General features: G+C 48.7%; 1 protein-coding gene across 1 annotated transcript in view; it reads left to right on the plus strand.

Annotated features, from left to right (window-relative positions):
* The first annotated feature begins 1030 nt into the window (after positions 1-1030).
* LOC119185043 (sodium-coupled monocarboxylate transporter 2) overlaps positions 1031-14639 on the plus strand; it is a 63587-nt gene continuing 49978 nt past the window's right edge. The window contains exon 1 of the mRNA XM_075875665.1: positions 1031-1179. Coding sequence (XP_075731780.1) covers positions 1113-1179 — 67 coding nt within the window. The 5' untranslated portion in view covers positions 1031-1112. The remainder of the gene's footprint in view (positions 1180-14639) is intronic.

Raw genomic sequence — 14639 nt, forward strand, 5'->3', positions numbered from 1 at the left:
GATCGTATACACCACAAACGCGTCTGCGCTATAGTTTTCGGCCCATGCCGAAAACTAAAGCGTATTACGACATAGCAATGGAAATTCACGCTCCCGCAGACACACTGACGTTTGGCTGACGCAATCTTCACCCTTCAATTTTATGTATAGAAGGCATCTTACAGTTCGCGTGCAACGGTTTCCTTTCTGCGTCGCAGCACCTTCAGTCTACAAAGGCCCACAGCCATACACTGCACAGTGCGCAGAAAGATGCACACTTTTGTAGTTTGAGAGCGACGACACGCTTGCCTACTTGTCTCCTGTGTGTCGTATTTGTTTTTCGCGCTCTACTTTTATTTTTAAAAAAAGAATTCTGTACGTTTCATCAAAATAAGGTGTCACTTCAATAGGCCTGCACACGGAGGATAAAGTGCGTGTGTGGAGGGAGGGGGGAGGGCAGCGCTCTGTAATCATGTGAAGGAGGATGCAACTCATTCCGCGCACCTTTATCCAGTCGAACCTTTCACGTCATATTTTGATGGGGAGGGTTATTAGTCGCGTAGGCCACCGAATTCACTCATGAGCCGATCAGATCGAGGCGTTAGTCTGAGTCCGGGTAAAGAACACTTTCGCGAGTGTGAGTCAGACTCAGTCAGGCTCGGGAAAATTTTGGGCGCGAGTCCGAGCGAGTCCAAAGCGTAAAATGTATTTCTTGATTGAGTCTGACTCTCTGAGTGAACTCTTTCGTGTTTTTTTTATAACACATCTACGGTTGCGACTACACAAGTTGTTGTTTTTCTCTTTTTTTTTCAATTTTCTTTTCTCTTTTGAGCACATACGAACCAATACGACCCGTTTACGCAGACCTTCCCCTCTTCTTCCTCCTATTAAAGTGGCGAGAAGCTCTTCCTCTTTCCGGTGAAAGGAAAGGGAAGGCGCATAGCACGAACGAACGAGGGAGAGAGCCAACTGAAAAACCTGTCCCCGGCGAATGAATAGTGCCAGAGGGGAAGGAGCCGTAGAAACAAAAAGAAAAAAAGAAAAGATGAGATGGAACGCTGGTCGTTTGAGTTTCTCCTGTCATTCGATGCAGGCCCGTCGCGGCATTCGGTAATACGTATACGCTCGCCACGATGGATACTCCTCCGGTGCATCCCGTGGATTACGCCCTCCTAATCGGGCTCACCATGATCAGCTTAGGTAAGAGATCGATTCATTTGTGCTTATTGATTTCCGTGGTCATCGCCGCTGCCGTGGCAAGAGTATGACGGTGCACAGCTGTGTGATGCATGGCTAGGGCACTGTGTTCTCGGAGTTTGTTTTTCTCGAAACTCGGAGGGTGTTTTTCGAAATTTATTTTATTTTGGGGGGGGGGGGGAAGAGAAATTCGGCGTTTATCCAAGTTCACTTCTGGCAAGTCCCTGTAATGCAGGATCTTTTTTTATGTTAGTAAGAACTCTCTAGGTATGAGCCTGTGAAGGCCTTAAGGAAGGGCAAAGGTGTTTACTTGAACAAAATCCACACAAAATATTTAATTAATGAGTAAACCACAAAACGAAGTACTTCATAAGAAGCTCACTACGCATCATCCAAATTTCCATATTTCGCAACACTAGATTCGTCAAATTGACCTGTCCAAAATCTATTCAATATAATATCACGCCTGCCGCGGCCACTCGATTTTCCCGTTTTGGACGGGGAGATCGAGCAGCCGTGCACCTGCCATCCAGTTTCTATGGATGACCTGACTTTAATCCTCAAACACAAGTCCATAACGAACACGGCTATGTACAAAATATTTTTGTACGTATTCGAAAGTCTAAAGTCGGTAAAAATCCATCGGTTAAAAGAAAAATCAAACTATATCCACGGAGTGGATGATGATGACAGGGGCGAAGCATCCGTCAGTCCATCCGCACTACCATCCGGCCATGCGTCCTTCCGTCGGTGAGTCCATCCGTCCGTGCAAGTCCACAACGAACACGGCTATGTACAAAATATTTATGTACGTATTCGAAAGTCTAAAGTCCGTAAAATCCATCGGTTAAAAGAAAAATCACACTATATCCACGGAGTGGATGATGATGACAGGGGTGAAGCATCCGTCAGTCCATCCGCACTACCATCTGGCCATGCGTCCTTCCGTCCGTGAGTCCATCCGTCCGTGCCTGCGTTCTTCCTTGCATCCATCCGTGCATCCGTCCGTGCATCCGTATGTGCGTCAAACAGACAGACAGACAGACAGACAGACAGACGGACAGACAGACAGACAGACAGACAGACAGACAGACAGACAGACAGACAGACAGACAGACAGACAGACAGAGACAGACAGACAGACAGACAGACAGACGGACCGACGGACGGACGCGGCCAGCGGATGATTCATGGTTTGCCGGTAAAACCCTGCGGAGCTTCGTCCCACCCATCACCATTCCCTCCGTGGATATGCTATGAAGTGGTTACTACATACTTGCACAGATACAGGTGACGACCGACCCACGCCTTAAGGAGCCTCGCCCTTAAAACGACGCTCAATAAATGGTGTCCCAAGCCAGACGTACTGCTCTTCTCGCACGTTGCGAAAGTAACTGTGGCAGAGATGCTTTTATGACCGTTCGCTGAAACGCGTGTCTGCAACACGAGTCAGACGGACAGACAAGGAAGTTTATCGTGGTCCTGATGAACTGCGTTGTGACGCCCTTTGTAAAGGCTCGGAGGATTTCAAGCTACACGGTTGTGTCACCATCGCCGACTGGTCCGCCTTTCGCGACCTTCTAGAGCCGTGTAGCTCTAGCCGGTTCCCACCTTTCCTATTTCCTTCTTTTACAGCGAAAGATCTTATGAGATCACTATTCGGGTCACGCACAGTTGTTGTCTGCCACCGCGACCGCCGCCGGTGTCTCTAACCACATCGTGCGAAATTAGAAAAACAACCTTGCACCAATGACACAGTGAGACTCGAATCCGGGTCTGCTGGGTGCCAGCCCAATATCCTATCACTGAATTAGGCCGGTGATTGTAACTTGTTGTCAAACTTGCCTTAGGCAGGCATGGCCTAACCCCAATGACAAAGTGGGGCTCGAATCAGGGTTTGCTGGGTGCCAGCCCAATATTCTACCACTGAGCTACGCCGGTGCTTGTAACTTCTCAAACTTGAAAGGCAGGCTTGATGTCGGTAAAGTAATCGCGTTAATACGACTTCTAAAGCGTTTTACAACAGCGAAAGAACAACCAGTCGTCGCACAATGCGAATAGCGTAATGAGTGGGCCGTCCAATGTTCCAAGCCACCACAAAAGCTTGTTCTTGTTCCCCTATTAACTGTGGCGCATACCCACTTCAGCCATAATTCTTCATCGTCGTCAGCCACTGCATGGGCAATGCGCACAAAATTTCTTGCAAGTGTTTAGCGAATACCACGCTTCTCAGAAGAATGACGAAAAATAGCGTAGCGAATGCCGGTCTACTACCCAAAAGTTTATTATTAATGCTCTAGTGGGTACCAAACAAGTGTGCTTGCAGTAGTTACCCAATGAGTGTTTTGAAAAAGCTCTGAAAAGTACCTCTTCCAGTTTCTGCTGTGACTGTGCTGCGCCTACCACGCATGCGGGCCTGGCGTTTCTTTTTTTTTTCTGTGGCTCCCCTGTCCTATTTTTTTTTCATCTAAATCTTTCCACTTCTACTATTCTTTTCATCTTTCCTTCACCCTTACCCTACGAGGCAATGCACCGTGTCGCCCAAGAGGCAGACAGAAATCAGATGCCCTTTTTTCCCCCTTCTCAAGAACCACTCATTCATTCTGCAACACAGCTGGAGACCGCACGGACGCTCAGCGATGTTCCTAGCCACAGAACAACAGGGCATGGCCTCGAGCCGTATGGCGTTGTCACCAAGCGCACCAAGATAGGAGCGTCCGAATAGCACCTTCTCTCTAGCAAACCCTTCCTTTTGGCTCACCATCTAGCGAACACAAACCCAGAGTGCTCCCAGGGATCCAAGATCCTCCAACAAACGTGTGAGGTTCCTGGCTGTTTGAGAAGAAATGCCCTTGCACTCGGTCATCGTCTATATTTCGCCTTAGGCGTACTTGGCGATAGGGTAAGCACAGTTGACGTTTTTAGGTTCCACACCCTGTCCGGCCGCATCCATGGATGACTACTGACGAGTCCACCTCCGACTCTTCACAGTATTCTCGAACAACCGAGTCTGTACTGCCCTTCTGCACAATCTGAAAGGTCTCATCAGAGCTAACCCAAGAACTCGAACTTTTTCGGTTTACAAGCGAGTTTTCCGCATGAACTTCGACCATGCTTTTGGCCCCTTTTACCGCATTCAACGGTGCAGTGGCCATCACCTCAGAGCTTCCTTCCTCGCATTGGCAGTCATCACTAATAAGGTCTTTTTAACTCTCCTCCAGTAGAGCTATTCGGAGGTAATTCAACGTATTCGCTAACTGTGCGGGGGGCCTCTGAGATATTCGAAGACAGCTTATTCTGGATGGAACTATTTCCTTCTTTACTCCCGAAGCTTTGTTCTGCTTCCTCGAGCTCCTCCACATTTTCCACAGCTTCTCGGCTTCCCGTATCCAGGTACTCTTCCACCTGAGCTTGTGGCTCTAGAGGGAGGCTCTCGCAATGTTTAGACACGCATAAAAGCAGGCGTTAAGCGCGGGTTCGGACGCTTGAGAGACAACATGGTTCCCAACCTGGTGTACACTATACGTAGACATAGCACAGCCGAAGTCCGAGGGAGTCTACACGGCCGCTGTAGTTCCCCGAGAGAATGCATGTCAACGGATTCTCCTTCAGAGCACATAATTGAGAGCGGGCTGGGGAAGTAGTGATAGCGCTTGCTGTTGGGGATAGCAATTCGAAGAGAAAAATAACGGATTCGAAAAAAGCATGGGCTCACTACCTAGCAGGTGAGATATCCCCCTTAGCCAGCCATATTCTAAGACGCGCTGTCGCTTATCCAGCCGCGAAAAGCATAATTTGGGCTCCTGGCCATCAGGGCTTACGAGGTAATGAGGCTGCTAACGCGGCCGCTCGAGCGCTTACCCACCGGACTCCTCACCCCTACTCTTATGACTCGTAGGTTAAACACCACTGCTGCGATTCAGAGAAACTATTTCCTATTATCGCGACACTCACCGCCTTTTCCCAGCTCCTGCAAAGGGGCTGAGTAAAGCGGATGACCGAACTTTAAGGCACCCTGCAGACAAGTTTTCTACTCTGTCCTGCAATTATTAAACACTTCGACCCGAACACGGATGGGCGGTGCCCATACTGTGGGGAGACCTGTGACATCTTCCACATGGTGTGGGCATGTGCCAAACGTCCCCACCTGCCCCTTTCTTCTACCCCTTCCGGAGAGGCATGGGAGACTGCCCTCCTCAACTGCTCCTCGCTGGAGTCTCAACGGACTCTTGTGAGACGGGTGCAAGTCGGGGCCTCGTCATGCGGTGTCCCGGACCAGGAACGCCCACCATGTAGCGGGGTCATGCTTTGGCCCCCAAACTCTCTTTTTTTTTCTTTTTTGTCCACAAATATGTTCACACATCGAAGTCCTAAATAATTACTTCGAGGATATCATATAGTCAACCCACATACAACACACACTGATCGGGAAACATGTCCGTAAAGTACCAATACGCCGAGAAAAAATCCGACAAGATCTCACGTATACCTCGTGAATCGATGTTACGCGAAGCGTGCGGAGTGAAGGTGACCGTGCTCCAATTTTTTTTGTCGATCGAAATGTTACAAAACAATGCTAAAGTAATGCACAAATCCTGTACGCACATACGTTGAACATTCGCATATTTTTTTTTTACATTACGAGTTGTTTAGAGCTGCGTACAACGATACCGGCAACAGCAAGATGGATATTAGCAAGGCGACACGCGGTGAGCTTTGTAGCGCTTGTGCTCGCGAGGATTTGTAGTCCTGGACACTGCTACACAAACTAGCTTCAGTGGATGCTGCTTAACTATGACTGACGCTAACCCGACGTGACGGCTGTATCGTAGTACATATGTAAAGTTCATAAGTTTGAATACATAATTACTAAAGAATGCCACGAAGCAAGAAGATAACACGATTGAGCACACGAAACGCAGGCGCCGAACTGTCGACCGAACTTTTTATTCACATGTTCCGAACATATATACATACACAAACGTGGCCTCACACAAGTAACGAACAGCAATAAAACCCAAAACCACCGAAACAACAGCCTTGTTGTCGTCGTTCGTGTTGTTTGTCATCTCTATGAGACCACGTGTGTGCATGTATACATGTGTTCTGCGCATGTGAATATAAATTCGGTGGAGAGTTCGGCGCTTTTGTTTCGTGCGCTCCCTCGTGTTACTGTTTTGCTTTCTGGCACCGTTTACTGTCACGCATGGGTTTGTTACCAGGTGGCGCATTTGTCAGTTATAAAAGCTGGATAGACCACACTTCAACCAAAATTGATATTTCACGAACGAATGGGGTATATTTGAAAAGCAGTCGGGACTCGACGTGGCTCTGTGATGGAATACTTGATTCCCGAGGGAACCCTCACTTTATTTATCTGCATTCGTCGGGTCAACGCTGCCGACGTCAACTTTTTAATGCGAAGTAGCACAGCTCAATCCGGTCTGCGGCGTGACCACCCGTACTGCTCATGCGCCAACTCTCCCCCTCTTCTCACGTGAGCGCGAGGAGGTGGCATGGCATTCTCCGCGCCCTCCGTTAGCTTTAGACATTCCTAAGGTGGTTTTGCGCGGCCTCAGAGATCAGAGACACCGCAAGCTTTCCTGCAGCTTATGTGTTTTTCCAGCGCCTTCATGATCAGACAGCCTTTGACCAAGCGACGAGGCAACGTGACGCCGAGGTACGTGACGCTGTGTGTATGCGTCACAAGCCAGAGCTATGTGCGACGTCGTGATGACGTCGCGCGGTCATGTGATCACACGATGATTTGTCGCGTCACTCGCGAAGAAGCCGACGTCACTGGCGACACTTAGCGTTGGATGAGGATCGAGTCTAAGGTTTCCGCGTTTAAAAACAAAATATGCGAAAGGCACTTTAGGTTGGTGGCCTGCCGTATGATGTCGTCTTTCCGCGCAGGTTGAAGTAACCTGCGCGGGAAGACGACATCATACGGCAGGCCACCAACCTAAAGTGCCTCTCGCATATTTTGTTTTTAAACGCGGAAGAAGTGACGCAGGCAAAAAACACGCACGTATAAAAATACAAGAAAAAAAAAAGAGGATCAAGCAAGTGCGCACACAAGGAGGCGGGGAAGGGGGCAGAGTCAGACCCCTAGAATTTTTTTCAGCTTTGCTAACTTATATATAGCTGCGCACATACAAACGCACGGACGAACGTGCATAAAGTATGGTTGACTCCCCGCGCCTCTCCAAAAAGTTTCTAGCTACGCCTATGGAAGCCAGCGAGAAATAAAAAGGCAAAAGATAAAAAGAACAATATAAGTGAATAGAAATACACTGATAACACAAAGACGGCTTCGAAACTTGGGGAAAAAATGAGGAGAGAGAAAAAAGAGGAAACCGAAGAGAAACAAAGAAGGTTGCTCAAACTCCGGACTTCGTTCGGGTTCGCCACCGGTATAGGGCAATGTTTCTGTAACTTTTACGTAGTCCAGCGCAGAGTGTTCGGGGTCATCCTCGCGGGACCGATCGAAACCTTGCGAAACGTATGCGATGCGACGTGCTTGCAATTTTAAACAGAGCGGGAGACGGGAAGCGAGTAAAATAATAAAAAAGAGGACGCGTCACTGTGCGCGAATATACGGACTTCCGCCTCGATTACGTTTTCAATGCCGCGGGACGGAATGCGGGGACACGAAAGCTTGAAGAACGATTCGTGTATCAGCCCGGAGGATTGGTTTGGCGTCGGTTATGCCACGTGAATTTACTCACCTGACGTCACATCTGAGAGAGTTTCATTCACTTACGACGTCGTTGATGAGGTACGTAGCCGGATATATATACGCACATCGGTTAAACGAGTCACGTATTAGGAAAGAAACTGCCTCTAGCTAATAAACACTCCGGTTGCCAGGCATCTTACGCTGACCCACATACACAACCGTTTTCTTTTTTATACAATTTCAAACGTTATCATTTCCAGCTTAGCAGCGTCGTGGAGAAACAGCGCTCACGTAAGCGACTCTGTATAGAAGAGAGGTAGGCTTATTGGGCAATGATTGAATGATTTAAACCAACCTTTAACACGCAAGAGGTGAGCGAGCCGCTTGCGATGTTGGCAGATGCGATCGTGTAGAAGGATATAGCTCCTCAAGAAGTCAGACTAGAAATAACTGGTCGAGGCCTGGCCAATACACGCCCTTTACGAAGAGGGTAGATAATCTACTGGCCTACTGCGATTACACCTCCGTATTCAAATGTATTCGCGACGTAGAAACGACTTAATGGCACGGCCCATGGACCGATATGGACTGAATAAGCGGCACCTAATGGAAAGAGAAAAGTGTTTTTTTGTGGCCCCGGAAATAAATATCTTTATAGGGAGAAAAATAGAAAGGGGCTCTGTACTGAAGTATCGAATGGCTTGCTAGAATATCGCTTCCAATTATTTTGCAGCAAGTCGCGAGCAGTGTAAAAACTGCAGTGGGACAATGAGGGCAGCATAACACGAAAAAGGGAAGCAGGTCTTGCAACAGCTGTGCTGGGGATTGATGTAGGGAATCTCGAACAGTTCATGGCACACACACACACACACACACACACACACACACACACACACACACACACACACACACACACGAGCATGCAACGAATTTCGGTGGCCCTTCTGCAGAACACTGGGCTTTTTAACACATGGTAACAATCATGATGTTGTGCGAAAAGACAAAGCGAACGCACACAACTACATTCCACAGTGAGCCGTGTGGTTCTGTGTCTCGTTTTAACGCGGTAGCGTTAGGGAGCTCGGGCGTCGGCACCATTGGTTGTGAGCGAAAAATCGTCCGTGAACGAAAAATCGAGAAAGAGGCAAATGAAAAGAATAAATTTTTGGTCCCATTGAGGATTTAACCCGGGCCGTTCGAGCGGCAAGCAGGTGTCCTACCACAAAGCCACAGTGTTCTTTTTTTTTCTTTACTGCGCCCCAATGTTACTAGCAGCTTCTTCAGGGAAAAACACTACATAAATGCCATGTAGTGGAAGGAGTCCCCTTCGCGCATCTTGTTCGACAGGTGTCGCGACGAAAACGAGCCCATTCGGAGATTCTAGGCGCATTCGGGTGGCCATCAAATGACGTCGAAAAAGGCCGGGATAGTGCAGCCGTCACCGCTAAAAACACACAGAAACTTTCAAACAGCTCTAAAAATGGACAACTATGCCCACCTAGCGGAAAACATACCATGCCTTCCCAGACGCGTTCACCAAGCAAACAGGAAGCGCTAGATAATGTGCTGCCATCTCTGAGGCATTGTGAGACTCTTTATGACACCTGAAATTTCGAGCCCGCGACGTATATCTTGGAGGCTATGCGACTCTTGCTTTATAGATCAAGAACGTCTATGTACTTAGCTGTTGAAGAATGCACTAGGGGCTGGGTTTCGCTATCGCGTTCATCTCTTAAAGGCGAAGCTTAAGGGTCCCCCATTTTTCGTCTTTTCGCGCGAGATCACGATTATCAGCAAGCACGAACAAGCCCAATAACAGTCCTTCTGCAGAACTTAGCACAACCCCTGCGTTTCGGACGATACTACGATTGCCGACCATGTAGGCCAGGCTACGTCCCACCTGCTGCAACACCACAGCCACAACCAAGAAAGGAAGAGACTATACCATTTTCAAGGTTTGATGCTACTCCCATGCTTAGAAGAATCAGAAAGGATATTTCGCACCCAACATGTATAGAATACTTAAAGAAGCCAAAACTATCGGCAACCCCAGTTACTCTACTTAATCACGTTGCGGCGTTAGCTTTACCAGCTAGACGCGTTGCCGCCTAAACGCGATAACACCACCTAAACGCGTTGCCAACACGGCTCCGCCGAAGAGAGGCCATTCTGCTCTGCCGTGGCTTTCACGAAGTCGTATTAATTTGGGATATGGATGACCAACAACACTCTATGCGACGCCTGCGGTACAGAGGAGACATTGCAACGTATCTTCAGCGACTGTTCTCGCTACGTTGTGCAGAGACGATCCCCCCTACACACCCCCGCTCGCCTTGACAACACAACGATGACACAAGAAACTATTCTTCAATGCCATCCTGAACGGTCATCGAAAATTCGAGCAAACAAGGAATTGCTAAACTTGCTGAGGACCACAGGCTTGCACAGGCCGCCGTAGACATGTGATGCCGTATATGACCCAAGACCACCGCTGTGCGCTGTGACGTTGTGTGTGTGTGTGCGTGTATGCTAATCTCCTTTTTTCTCTCCTTACTCTTCTGTCAATCTCCCCCATTTTTTTCCTCCCGTGTAGGGTAGCGTACCAGATGTACCAAGCTGGTTAACACCCTTGCCTTTCCTCTCACTCGTTTTCCTTCCTTCCTACCACCACTTAAGTAAAACGATCGAAAGGCCTGCATGTTTATGTTCTTCAGCCAGCTACGCGTGCCGGCACACGACCATGAAACGCAAGTTGACGGCACGCGGATAAAGACTCGCCTAACTGACGAGTTCTTATCGGCTGCTGACCTTCGCCGGGTCGAGATGTTGACGGCTGCTGGAGGGGTGAGGCGTACCAGTTTAGACGCGCTCGGCACAGTTCCAGCTGCTATCCGCCGTGGCATAATGTGACATTACGATGCCAAGCACGCGAGGGCACGCGTTCAATTTCAGAATGCGTGGGGCTATCGTTCTCAATCGTGAAGCTGCCCTGCTGGAATCTATACACGCAGCGAAGATTACGATGATGATAATGATGATGACGATTATCGTGATAGCCTCTATGTGTATACGGCGCACATTCGGCAAGAAACGAATGATTTGCAACTAAAAGTGATTATATGAGCTTGCATGGCTAATAAATTATACTAAATTAATAGAATGATGCTAATTTAACGAGAAGCCCTCGTCCCCTTCGTCGCTAAACTAGTGCCGTTGATGGGCGCGACGCCTCGCGTCTCCTTTGGGACGTCTTCTTCCCCACTGTTTCGTCCGCCGCAGTGGTGTAGTGATTATGGTGCTCAGCCGCTGAACCGATGGTCGCGGGTTCGATTCCAGTGGCGAAGGGTGCATTTTGATGGAGGTAAAATACTAAGCAACCGTGAACTGTGCGATGTCAGCGCACGAGAGCAACAGATGGTCAAAATTTCCGGAGCCTTTTACTACACCGTCTCTCATAATCATGTCGCGGTCTCTGAAGTTGTCATTGTTTATTTGCCGCCTTCGGAATTACAGAAGGGGAAATCGTAGGAGAAAGGCTGTCTTCGGACAGCTTGACTATATCCTACAACCCTTTGATGTTATTCGACAGCGAGGCAATGTTGCACATGAACATGTATTGACACATAAACATGAACAAATGCAGTTGTGGCCGCCGAGAAATCAATGTGCTGGGTCATTTTGTCTGTGCTCGAGGTGTGCAACAAGATGCCGACTAAATCCGACTCGTCAAAGATTGTCCCATACCACGTTCCGCGAAAGATGTACAGAGTTTTGTCGGTTTGTGTTCTTATTTCAACGTTTCGTCAAACTTCGCTGACATTGCCCGACCCTTCAGGGAACTACAAAAGAATCACATGCCGTTTTATTGGCGTACCGGCCAATCAACTGCGTTAAGATACATAGTAACGGTAGGGAGTTTAAGTAAACTATATTTAGTTTGCTTCCCTACCGCGTTCAGCACATTTGCAACATTACTTACCCAACCCACCAATCTCGGCTCATTTCAACCCGTTAGCCCTGAAGTTCGTACCGAAGCCAGTGGACATGGCATCAGCGCTGTTCTCGCTCAGCAGCAACAAGGATTAAGATCACGTCCCATTCCCTCTTCGGAGTTCAAGTTTTTGATCACTGGGCATGATTACCCTGCACTATAGTTTGGGCAGTCGGAAAACTTCGGCCATACTTGTTCGGGCGCACTTTTTCGGTGATTGCGGATATCATCATGCACTGTGCCGATTGTCGTCCCTCAAAGATGCCACTAGACGACTTGGACGCTGGGACTTAACACTTCAAGAATACAATATTGACGTCTATAGCGTCATCATCACTGTCATTCATCATCATTTCCATAACTACTGGGCGTGCCTCTCGCGTAGCTCATGCCTAGCTCGAGCCATGGGCAACAGAACGGCTGCACTGTGCCTAGCGTGTGAGACACTGGCAGCCGCCGCCAAGGAGGTTTTTTTTAGCGGCGAAGCTCCGTACGTCGTGGCTTGTGCGTCTCCTGTTGTAGTGCGTAACCACCTGTGGCACATTCCCGAGAGAGTGGTCATTAGAATGTCCGCTGGATGGCGGCACTTGTATATGATGAATATGAGATGAAAAGCTGTGAGATGGCGGTACTTGGAGTGTTCACTAGATAGACGGATGGACGGACATACAAATGGACGGACGGACTAATGGACGCACGGACAGAACGACAAAGGGCGGGCACACGGACGGACGGACGCATAGACGGACGCAAGCAAGAACGAATGAACGGACGGAAGCACGGACGAACTGACGAACGCTTCGCCCCACCAATCATCATTCACTCCGTAAATATGCTGTGATTTTTTTTTTGCACCGCTGGTTTGTTTTGGCCCTGAGAATAAAGTGGCGAGTTAAGCACGGCACTGTCGGCCGCCTTCACGAAGTCATCGCTTTTAGTCTCTCGCTAAACTGGTCCATGGCCTGGAGGACGCGCTCTTCGACGAGCGGCCGCTGCCATGCGTCCGCGACTCTGCCCGCCAGTGTCGCCGTACCACCCGAACCCAGGCATAGTCCATGCATCTCGACGCCGTTCTCGTGGTTAATGGGGTCAAGGACTGGCTCACGTCAACCAGCCTGCCCAGGAAGACTTCCGGGGCGCCGCATCCGGCATTGTGGCTCAAGCTACACAAGAAACACCTTTGCGATGGATTTTGAGCGTTAGTTTTCGCTCACTTCAGGCGTCAGCGTATTTATCTGCCACGTGTGAAAGGCGACGGCGCCCGATATGTTCCCTGTAACCGGGGCCCTTCAATTGATCTAACGCGTGAACATCGTCTCAGTGCCATTAGTCTGCGCTGAGCTTAAGAGAGAGAGAAACGAGAAAAAAGGAAGGCAGGGAGGTTAACCAGATGCTAGTATCCGGTATGCTACCCTACACTGGGGTTGGGGAATAGGGGGTTGAAAGAGAAAGAGAGAGTTAAAAAATAAATAAGAGAAAAACGCCGACACACGCACACACAAAATCAGTCCGCTCAGAGGCGTTCCGACAAGCCAGTAGTTCGCAAGAAGCCCAGTAGCGCTTGCAGCTGAGCTTAAAGGCGCCTTTATTGAAGTGAGCCAAACAAACATACACGGCATTTGTGGGAATACAATTTCCTCGCGTGATCGCTGCAATTGCAGGCACTCTTTCTCCATTGGTCGCAAAACTTTGACTGGCATACAAAACTAGTTCAGACTTGCAGATTGAATCCTGGCTTGACGAAGGTATGCCCGATTGGTGAGCGCTTCATCAGAATAGTTCTATTCACATGAAACATCGAAATACAAACAGCCACGGCCAGCTACAAAAAGTGAAAGCACGCAAGAACAAGCTGAACAGGAAGTTTCCAAGGGCGCGTTTCTGATCAACGCACAATTTTGCCAGAAACAAGCAGGTGCTGTCGAAACCGCCTGTAGTTCCTTAATAGTGTAGGCATTACGTAGCGAAGCATTTTAGAATGACCTAGCCATTTCGTGAACGGAACAATTATGTCGCAGTGGACACTTCGCGAACCGGTACTTGCAGCGGCATTTCTATATGGGATAGTTTCGAAGAACTGCTGTACCGGCGCACAGACGTTGCGATTACACCCTGTTTCAGTACGCTATCGCGTTTTACCCTTGAAGGCGAAGCGCAAGAGTCCTCCAAGATTTTCTAACAGCTTCGCTGTTATAGATGAAGGCAAGGATTATGATCGAAAGAACTGTTACTGTCGTAAACGGCTGGGCGCCACAGATATTGGATTAATCTAACTATACCCACGACCGAAAATTGCGGGTCAGAAGTGGCAGCAGCAAGCACAGGACCGAGATCACTGGCGGAAGATGGAAGAAGCCTTTGTCCTGCAGTGGACGTAGTCAGGATGATGATGATGATGATGATGATGATGATGATGATGATGATGATGATGATGATGATGATGATGATGATGATGATGATGATGATGATAAATTTGGTGATGATGATGGTGATGATACACAGGAATGGTTCTCTAAAACTGAATAAGACGCCACCTAGTTCAAGAAATGACCTTGGAGTGGCGGCCGGGAATCGAAGACTCCGACTATGTACAATGAGAAGATACTAGGGAACAGGAATGGTAACGGCGGCTGCGACACGACCCCGAAACGATAAACGACCTAGGCCTACACCAGCGATCACGTGCCCGTAGATATATAGGAGGTGGCAACACTCGGTTTGAGAGCGAGTTTCTGCCTCGGGGTGGTTGTCAAACATTCAATTACCGTAAAATGGTTACAGAGAGGCGAT

This window comes from Rhipicephalus microplus, chromosome 10 (assembly GCF_043290135.1).
Source record: "Rhipicephalus microplus isolate Deutch F79 chromosome 10, USDA_Rmic, whole genome shotgun sequence".
NCBI lineage: Eukaryota > Metazoa > Arthropoda > Arachnida > Ixodida > Ixodidae > Rhipicephalus > Rhipicephalus microplus.